The following is an 8,295-nucleotide window of genomic DNA, read 5'->3' as shown; positions in this document are numbered from 1 at the left end:
CCTTTCCTCCCATCGTCGACCCCGCCCCCTTCGCGACAACAACAACGAAGAACGGCAGGGCGAGCGAGACTTTTGATAAAAAGACAATCGCAACATTTTATAAATTTTTTCTGAGTCGGCAAAAGCAAAAATAATGCTGATTGCCTCATGTTTATAATTCATAGGCCAAACTGGTAAGAACAATAAAGATTAAACTTCCTTTCTGAAGTGAATGGAAACTTAAAATGATAATGTAAAACAAAAGTCAGATTATTTTTATGTTTTTCATATTTGCATAAACGTCATTATCTGATATGCATCCTATCTAATATGTAATTTTGATAGAGAATTAGAGATATTGATTATCTATTTAAAAAATTTCAGACCAGGTAGACTGCGGACGGACGAGAGTCTGATGTCAGCAGATTTTAGAAGATAATTACAACATGGGTAGTGGCACAGCGATATCTGTATTTGTCATCGTTCTGTCTGTGGGCATCCATCAGTACAACCCTTTCATCATCCCGTCTCTTCTGGGTAGAGGTCTTGGGTACACTAGAGATGCGTACAAAGCCGTATGCCACTTTTACGACAAGGTATATATAATTTTTCTAAGAAAAGAAAGGACTTAAATTGAATAATATCACATAGACTGCTGCCTTTGTCTACCAAAATACCGGCATTGATCTCAGGTATGAGCGAGAAGATGAGCACTATGCAAAGCAGAAGCCAGAATTCCAAAGTCCAGCCAAAATGCATAAGAACACTGCCAAGCTGCTCATGACGAAAGCAGAATTGGCCCAGTATGATGGAAGTGAAGGTAGCAAAGGATTGTATGTTGCAATCCTAGGAAGCGTTTTTGACGTTTCAGCCGGTAAATAAGCAAATTTTTAATTAATTAGTATGCTTAATAATTTATTTAAAGGCAAGGATCATTACGGGCCAGGCTGCAGCTATCATTTTTTCACCGGAAAAGATGGATCTCGAGCATTTGTGAGTGGGGACTTCAGCGAGAATGGCCTGACTGATGATCTAACTGGCCTTTCAAACAAAGACATCCAGGGGTTGTGGAAATGGGTCGAGTTCTACAAGAACGACTACAGATACGTGGGCAAGTTGATTGGCCGGTTTTACGACTCCAAAGGAAGGAAAACTCGGGAGATGGAGGACTTTTACCAAAAGCTGAAAGCTGCTGAAGACGAAGAGGTTGCAGAAGGCGCTGAAAAAAGAAGGTGAGTGCTGCTCTGTTTATTTGATTTTATTTTTTTAATTCGCTCCTGCCATAGAAAACCAAAAAATTTGTGGAAAAGGTATCATTTTTTTATCTGGTTGTTAGTGTTTTTAATTATTATAGAGGTCTGAGCCAATCAGCTGGAGCTGAAAAAAAAATTAGTAGGAGAAAATAAAATTAAGTAAAAAAAAATAAGCCTGCCCAAGAGTAATGGCCGCAGAATTTGGCGCAGAAAAAAAAGTTTAAACCCTTTGCTGGCTGAGACCTCTTTCTAGTTGTGGAGAAAAGCAAAATTAAGAAAATTATTCTCTTCTTAAAGATATCCACCTTGCAATGTGGAGTGGAAGAAAGAAAAGGGCACTCGGGTCTGGTGCACAACCAAAAGTGGTGGAGTCGACCGAGCTTGGGCCGGAGTGCCACGAACACTTCACGAGCCTGGCAAGAAGACCAGCAGGTGTGCTTGTGTAGAGCCAAAAACTGCAGTTGAGGATCCCAACCTGAAAGAGTACCCAGGCTGTCCTCCAGGGGCAGATTCGTGTTGGATCAAGGAAAAGGACAAAATGAATAAAAAATAGGTTAGTAGAAATTAAAACAGGAAAATACACATTCCAGCGGGAACTTTTTTGTTACATATTGTTTATTGGGGTGTGAGACAATAAATTGCATTCCATGTTAATTGTTCTTTCAAAAGGAGTATTTTCAATTTAAATTGGAATCTTCCACGAGCTTTTCAATTCCGCTCCGGTAAAGACGCCAGACATGTCTGTCTTCGCTGTTTGTGGTATTTATTGCACCGAGGTGTGTATAAAAATCAGTTGCCTTATTCCATGCAAAGACTGTGAACTCAACCCTGGAATAATTGCCCTCATAGGCCTCCTGCAATATACAATGAGAATCAGTGGTTGAAATGAATATTTTTTAAGGATTAACTTTTGTCACAAGACTGAATAGTCTTTTTCCCAGCCCCGTTCCTCTGAATTCGGGAGACACATAAAGGTCCTCAAGTTGAATTGTCTTTCCAACCCAGGAGGAATAAGAGGGAGAATACATTGCAAATCCGCACAATTTATCCTCATTATTTGGGATTTCTGCCACAAAGCACTTGAACATGGGAATGCTGCTTTCAAATCCATCCCGTTCAAGATCTATTATTATTTATGATTAGTTGACTTTCCATATGGATGATTTATCTTGAAATTACCTTGGACTTTCAATTTTGGAGCTTGCGGAAAATTTTCATAATCGGCCAGTTCCTAAAAAATGAGCACCTTTCAATTTGACAAATCGCAATTAAGAGTATGTACCTGAATTAGGCGGCGGATTTCTTTGCAATCCTCCTTGCGAGCAGTTCTAACAATTGGTATGGAGCTCATTGTCGCATAAACTAACACCCGGTATAGTGACGGAGTTGTCAATTTATAAGAGCGATAAGTGTTGGATGATCCGGCAACGTTGTGTTAAAAAAATCAACTTTTGCGAAATTCAAGTGTGGAGTTCAAATTAATTATTTTCTTTATCCAGCCCTGCCAGCTGCACAAATTATTACACGTTGCTAATGTTTTTTGAAAACATTTTAGATGTGAAATTTGAAAGGTGTTGTATAAATATGAGATCTATTTGTTTGAAAATTTATGCCTTTGAAATTGCTCTGCCAAAGGCACTGATCGCAAAAAATTATCAGGTACTCGCCTAGTCTGGATTCCAACTTTAATTGTACACTTGAAAAGATAAGTAGTGGAGACATCCAACCAACATACAACTCCGTTAACTGATTTGCAGAAAGTCGAATTAAGAAACACATTTTGGCAGGACACATTGAAACACACTTGGACACTCACTGGCGGTTGCATAACAAAGAAAACGGCAAACATTTTGCAAAAATACCTCATAAAGCAATTTTCATATATTTTTAAGATAAAAATTATGTTTTGGAAATAGAAATCTGGCACAATATCTTTTTACATAATTTGTTAAGAGCGTATTTTTTATAGCTTAGGCCGGAGTGCCAAGAAAACTTCACATGTGAGCCTGGCAAGAAGACCAGCAAGTGTGCATAAATTGTGTCAAGTAAAAAATAAAAAAAAACTGCAGTTCAGAACCGTAACCTGATAGATTATCTACAGGTTGTCCTCCAGGGTCAGATTCGTGCTGGATATATGGATATATCAAGGAAAATGACAAAATCAATAAAAAAAAAAAAAATAAGTTAGTAAAAAGGAAAATAAATTCCAGTGGGAACTTTTTTTGTTACATTTTTTACTATCGTTTAATACAATAAAATACATTCCATGTGAAATTTTTCTTATTCCATAGAGGAATATTTTCAATTCAAATTGGAATTTTCCAAGAGCTTTTCCATACCGCTCCGGTAAAGACGCCAGACATTTCTGTCTTCACTGCTTGTGGTATTTTCTGCACCAAGATGCGTATAAAAACCAGCAGCCTGATTCCATCCCAGAGCTGTGAACTCAACCCTGCAATAATTGCCTTCCAAGGCCTCCTGAAATTTATAATGAGAATCGTTCTCGATGGATTGACCATTTTAAATTTATACTTTTGCCACAAGACTAAAAAGTCTTTTTCCCAGACCCGTTCCTCTGCCTTCAGGAGCCACAAAAAGGTCCTCGAGTCGGATCGCCTTTCCATCCCAAGCGGAATAAGTTGGATAATACATTGCATATCCGCACAATTCCTCCTCATTATCTGGGTTTTCTGCCACAAAGCACTTGAACTTCGGAGGGCTGCTTTCAAATCCATCCCGTTCAAGATCTAAGAATATTTTTTGTATGCTTATTTAACTGACAAATGATTTCAAATTACCTTCGACTTTCAGTTTCGGGGCGTGCGGAAATTTTTCGTAAGTGGCGAGTTCCTATAAAAAATGAGCCGTTTGATTTGACAAGTTGCAATTAAGAGTACCTGAATTAGGCGCTGGATTTCTTTGCAATCCTCCTTGCGAGCTGTTCTAATAAGCGGTACGGAGCTCATGGTCGCCACAAACTGACACCCGGTAGTGACGGCTTTTTCGTTTTATAACCCGCAATATGATCCAGAGATAAAAACAAATTCTTTGAGGGTGGAGCCTTTTCAATTACAGGGCACTTGCTTTTCGTAATTAACTGGGACCGCTTGTTAAACAAAATAGCCCAAATTGTCAGTCAAGGACAAAATCATTGAGGACAGAAATAATGTTGTCTTTATTCAGCCCTGGCAGCTGCACAAATTAAGAAATGCACGCTACTGGCGTCCTTATAAAATATTTTTAAAATGAAATTTGAATCATACTTTAATATTTCCGGCAAGTCATTTTGCACCTTTTTAAATGAGAGAGCTAAACGTTTGCAAATAATTTTCGCCTTTCAAAGCTGCTTTTAATTTTCTCCTTGAAATTGCTCTGCCAAAGGATGCTAATTCGCTCGCGGGTCTTAAAGCCAGATCTGAAAAGCGCCATTGAGGTGCAAAAAAATGTATATTAATATTTAACGGCGTGTGCCTGTTACCAAAAAGACGATTGGAGTGTGCGGGTGACGGACGCGAGTTCCTCGCCCAGGGCAAAGGAAGACCAGTCGCAAATTACTTTTTTTCGTATCCTGTCCCAAGTCTTGAAGGAAAGCACACGCGCGCGCCCTCAAAATGTGCCGTAGAGCGAGTTTTCACGATGCAAGTCAATTAAGACGGTACAATTATTATATTAAAAGTAATATTCAAGGTTTGACAGTCTGATATTTTTTGTCTGTATATACGAATTCATGAATTACAGATGGGAAAGATCTGGAATGTTGATCAAAAAAGTTAAAAAATATGAATTTAGTTAAAGAATATAATAATAAGTACCGGACACATGATTCAAGGTAATTTATAATGAAAAGAATTTGGTATTTTTATTATTTAAGCCAAAATTTTATTGCATTTTGTATATAAACTATAAATTTCTCGGTCTCCTGAAGGTTTTTTAATCAGTCGCTCAAATTCCACTATTTAAAAAATTCTCACTCAGTCCTAAAAAAAACCTACAGTCTTTGTGCCCTTGAGAAAAATTTAGTTTCGTGCCCTCTCGGCCAGTTCGTGGATGGTGTCCTTCTCGAATCTCCACATGGCCCACTGTTCCAGGTCGGTGATGTTGTGCGCGCCAAGCAATTTGTAAAAAGCAGACGCCGGGTTCCACGACAAGACGGAAAAGTCAATTCGGCAGAATCCCTCATCTTCAGCCTCCTGTTAAGTTCAATTGAAATTTAAAAAATTTCATTGGTTTAAAAAAAAGTAGCTGACCTTTGCAATATGAGCAAGCAGGATCCTGCCAAGTCCGTTTCTGCGGTGTGCAGGAGACACGTAAATGTCCTCCAACCTCAGCGCTGACCCTTCCCAGGTGGAGTAAGTCTGGAAGTAAATCGCGTAACCGCAAAGGGAGCCGTCGGCACCAATTGTGTTGTTTTCAACCACGATGCATCGGTATTTTGGAGGGTCACTCTCAAAGCCATCCCGTTGCAAATCTAAAATAAATTTGAAAGAATAAAAAATATTCTAAAATTTTACAAAACACTAAAAGTCTGAATGAATAATAAGTAATAAAATTACTGAAAATTACCAAGGCCATAAATTATATTATAATAATAATAAGAATTGTCTGTGTATAAAGACGTTTTTTTTATTGAATCATACATTATGCGCGCTTTAATAATATTATAATTATAAATACCTTCAACTGAAAGCTTTGGTCCATCAGGGTGTTTTTCAAAGTCAGCCAATTCCTGTTGCAAGGTGAGATTTATTATAACAATTAAAATTTTTAGCAAACTTAACAATCGGTCTTTTTGAGGGAAAAATATCGTGTAAGTAAAAATAGGAAAAAAAAAATAATTAAATGAATTAATTAAATCGCGTACCTGTATCAATCTTTTTATTTCGGCACAGTCGTCTTTTTTCGCCGGGCGAATTTGGTAATTTTCAGACATAATGATTCCTCAAACTTCAAATATAAATGAGTAGGAACGCTGTTTAAAAAATGATAAAAATGCCTATGCTAAATGATAATGCTAATTAAACATCAAGAACGAAGAAATTCAGAAACAGACGCCGGTCCGTCCAGCTGCTATTTGTAAAGCGAACGCATCGTTAGTTCAATAATTTTCCGTACAGATGGAGCATTTATTCTGAATTTTTACTTTTTTTTTTGCTGGAACAAATTTGTACTTTAGCATTATTGCATTTTTACAATTTTTTATGATATTACTTTTATTTTCAATTAATTTTAAAATTTTATTTTAAATGAGTTTTTATTTTTAGCAAAACCCAATAATTATCGACGAAGTATAACTTTTACAATTTAATTATACTATATTAATATTATTTATTTATAATATAATTTTTTATTTTTATTTTACAGTATATAATTATTATTTATTTCAAATTTCAAATATATAAAAAAAGTGTAAATTTAAGTTTAACTCTACTTGCCTGATAGTCCCGTTTTTTTTTTCACTAAAAAAAAGAAGTTCAAGAGAAAAAATTAAGATTGATGTAATATTTCCTGGGCGAGTTGCTTAGCGATCTAAAGTGATTATCATTCCTCTCTTCACTGACAAGAATGCACTGCTGCCGTTGCTGCAAATTTGGCGTGTAATTTACTGGCTGACTAACGCGCATTCCGCTGCTTTTTATGCTTTTTCTCGTTGCTCTCTTTGGCGCAAACATTAATCAAAGTGCAGCTGTTCCGATAATAGGTTCAGTGATTTATGTGCAATTTTATTAGCCTGCTCCCAGGAGTGGCCTCAACTTGTAGACGCAAAATGCGTTCATCAGAAGAAGCTCTATTAAATATTTCTGCAAAAGGATTATTATAGCCGTGCGCAAGTGAATAATGATTAATGTATAAATAAAATCTTTATACCAGTTCTTACAATCAGCTCTCTATAGATGAGCTAAGTACTTGTTCTACTTTTTTCACTTCAAAAAAAGTTCAAACAACATTTTTCTCAGATCATGAATCCATCATGTATAATCTAAACTATTTGTTCCAACTCATCACTTAAAGAAAATTTTGAAGTAATATAATAATATAATTATTTTTAGTTTGGCATTTTGTATAATTTTTTAGAGCTAAAAAGTTGTATTCTTAAATTGTAAATAATTATCACTAAAATTGATTATCTTATTTCAAATTTAAGTTTAATTTTTTATAGAGTTTTTAACAATTTCGCATTGACCAATTTTGCCACAATGCTGGTAGAATTAAATAGTTTTATTAAAATATATTTGATTAGTGATAATATTTTTAACCGGGTATGAACATCAAAATGAAAAACAAAGGAAACGTGTTGGCGTTGCGAACTTATTCTTTCATTTGCTCTACGTACTTTTCATAGAATTATAATTGCAAATGTATGCTCTACTCACGAGCAAATCATTAAAATTTTATAGCTCAAGTGGCAGGTCAATAAATTTTTGCGCCAATATAAATAATGGATTTAACTAACACAACCTATTGCAATGAGCTGATAAATACACCCTGGTGTCAGCTCCGCGCTAGTAAATTTTCGCAAGAATAAATTATTTATTTTGAGAAAATTTATAGTCAATTGAACTCTCCAGCAGCAATAATTTAAAGAAGATGAGAACATTTGAATGTTATTACATATGTTTTTTTTAATAAATAAATATTTTAATTTGACCATATTCACAAGAATTTGGAACGCATGTGTGGGTCGTTACTTGACATTGTTTTTACACTCATTGGTACTGCAACGTAGAACACACAGAACAGAGTCAGATTTCACACAGAAAATGCACATGCACGGGACATTATTCATATTATTAATGTCCAGCAATCAAGTATAATAGAGCTACACGAGTGGAAACCTGAGCCGCAGAGGAAGAGAAAATAGCGAAAAGATTCTCCCACAGCCCATAAAGGCACGAGCAGAATGAAATTCCGCAAGGAAGCCCCGCGCGAAAAACCATCCGAGCAGGCGATCGCCGAAGGTATTTGCCCCCTGCAGCTGCGATAATTGGAGTAATCAGGTGTCTGGCCACTTCTCTAATGACACTTTTCTTACGGTACCCGCTCGGCGCACTCTGCAAACAATCCC

General features: G+C 36.3%; 4 protein-coding genes across 6 annotated transcripts; 1 reads left to right on the top strand and 3 right to left on the bottom strand.

Moving 5' to 3' along the window:
- Window positions 1–20: 20 nt before the first annotated feature.
- Window positions 21–1,904, top strand: LOC132198821 (neuferricin). Of its 3 annotated transcripts, none has more exons than XM_059623069.1 (5): window positions 21–173; window positions 364–575; window positions 631–853; window positions 905–1,211; window positions 1,530–1,904. In XM_059623069.1, the coding sequence occupies exons 2-5, from the start codon at window positions 426–428 to the stop codon at window positions 1,783–1,785; spliced, it is 936 nt and encodes a 311-aa protein (XP_059479052.1). In that variant the 5' UTR covers window positions 21–173; window positions 364–425; the 3' UTR covers window positions 1,786–1,904. The 3 variants fall into 3 exon arrangements, with proteins under 3 accessions (XP_059479052.1, XP_059479055.1, XP_059479053.1); XM_059623072.1 differs by lacking the exon at window positions 21–173 and adding an exon at window positions 197–232; XM_059623070.1 differs by lacking the exon at window positions 21–173 and adding an exon at window positions 199–311.
- On the bottom strand, window positions 1,811–2,772 carry LOC132198824 (thialysine N-epsilon-acetyltransferase-like). Its single transcript, XM_059623076.1, has 4 exons — window positions 2,515–2,772; window positions 2,412–2,463; window positions 2,141–2,355; window positions 1,811–2,086 (listed from the first exon to the last, which is right to left on the bottom strand). The coding sequence occupies exons 1-4, from the start codon at window positions 2,581–2,583 to the stop codon at window positions 1,910–1,912; spliced, it is 513 nt and encodes a 170-aa protein (XP_059479059.1). The 5' UTR covers window positions 2,584–2,772; the 3' UTR covers window positions 1,811–1,909.
- Window positions 2,773–3,446: 674 nt separating this feature from the next.
- Window positions 3,447–4,252, bottom strand: LOC132198825 (thialysine N-epsilon-acetyltransferase-like). Its single transcript, XM_059623077.1, has 4 exons — window positions 4,130–4,252; window positions 4,031–4,082; window positions 3,765–3,979; window positions 3,447–3,710 (listed from the first exon to the last, which is right to left on the bottom strand). The coding sequence occupies exons 1-4, from the start codon at window positions 4,196–4,198 to the stop codon at window positions 3,534–3,536; spliced, it is 513 nt and encodes a 170-aa protein (XP_059479060.1). The 5' UTR covers window positions 4,199–4,252; the 3' UTR covers window positions 3,447–3,533.
- An 841-nt stretch (window positions 4,253–5,093) lies between these two features.
- Window positions 5,094–6,304, bottom strand: LOC132198868 (thialysine N-epsilon-acetyltransferase). The gene is made up of 4 exons (XM_059623138.1): window positions 6,094–6,304; window positions 5,907–5,958; window positions 5,480–5,700; window positions 5,094–5,422 (listed from the first exon to the last, which is right to left on the bottom strand). Exons 1-4 carry the CDS (start codon window positions 6,160–6,162, stop codon window positions 5,249–5,251), a joined length of 516 nt encoding a protein of 171 aa, XP_059479121.1. The 5' UTR covers window positions 6,163–6,304; the 3' UTR covers window positions 5,094–5,248.
- Window positions 6,305–8,295: the final 1,991 nt, after the last annotated feature.

The sequence above is a fragment of the Neocloeon triangulifer genome, unplaced genomic scaffold (genome assembly GCF_031216515.1).
Source record: "Neocloeon triangulifer isolate White Clay Creek 2 clone unplaced genomic scaffold, ASM3121651v1 ptg000013l, whole genome shotgun sequence".
Taxonomy (NCBI): Eukaryota; Metazoa; Arthropoda; class Insecta; order Ephemeroptera; family Baetidae; genus Neocloeon; species Neocloeon triangulifer.
The sequence above is the reverse complement of the archived record's forward strand: the minus strand, read 5'-3'. Positions and strand labels throughout refer to the sequence as shown.

What these genes read in the sequence shown, in the direction of transcription:
- LOC132198821 (XM_059623069.1), top strand. Translation starts at nt 426, where the DNA reads ATGGGTAGTGGCACAGCGATATCTGTATTTGTCATCGTTCTGTCTGTG. An exon ending in CGTTTTTGACGTTTCAGCCG is followed by an intron (nt 854 to 904) that starts GTAAATAAGCAA and finishes ATTTATTTAAAG; the next exon opens with GCAAGGATCATTACGGGCCA. An exon ending in GAAGGCGCTGAAAAAAGAAG is followed by an intron (nt 1,212 to 1,529) that starts GTGAGTGCTGCT and finishes CTCTTCTTAAAG; the next exon opens with ATATCCACCTTGCAATGTGG.
- LOC132198824 (XM_059623076.1), bottom strand. Translation starts at nt 2,583, where the DNA reads ATGAGCTCCATACCAATTGTTAGAACTGCTCGCAAGGAGGATTGCAAA. An exon ending in AAATCCGCCGCCTAATTCAG is followed by an intron (nt 2,464 to 2,514) that starts GTACATACTCTT and finishes CTCATTTTTTAG; the next exon opens with GAACTGGCCGATTATGAAAA. An exon ending in TATTCAGTCTTGTGACAAAA is followed by an intron (nt 2,087 to 2,140) that starts GTTAATCCTTAA and finishes TGTATATTGCAG; the next exon opens with GAGGCCTATGAGGGCAATTA.
- LOC132198825 (XM_059623077.1), bottom strand. Translation starts at nt 4,198, where the DNA reads ATGAGCTCCGTACCGCTTATTAGAACAGCTCGCAAGGAGGATTGCAAA. An exon ending in CCCGAAACTGAAAGTCGAAG is followed by an intron (nt 3,980 to 4,030) that starts GTAATTTGAAAT and finishes AAATATTCTTAG; the next exon opens with ATCTTGAACGGGATGGATTT. An exon ending in TTTTTAGTCTTGTGGCAAAA is followed by an intron (nt 3,711 to 3,764) that starts GTATAAATTTAA and finishes TATAAATTTCAG; the next exon opens with GAGGCCTTGGAAGGCAATTA.
- LOC132198868 (XM_059623138.1), bottom strand. Translation starts at nt 6,162, where the DNA reads ATGTCTGAAAATTACCAAATTCGCCCGGCGAAAAAAGACGACTGTGCC. An exon ending in ACCAAAGCTTTCAGTTGAAG is followed by an intron (nt 5,701 to 5,906) that starts GTATTTATAATT and finishes AATTTATTTTAG; the next exon opens with ATTTGCAACGGGATGGCTTT. An exon ending in TGCTTGCTCATATTGCAAAG is followed by an intron (nt 5,423 to 5,479) that starts GTCAGCTACTTT and finishes TGAACTTAACAG; the next exon opens with GAGGCTGAAGATGAGGGATT.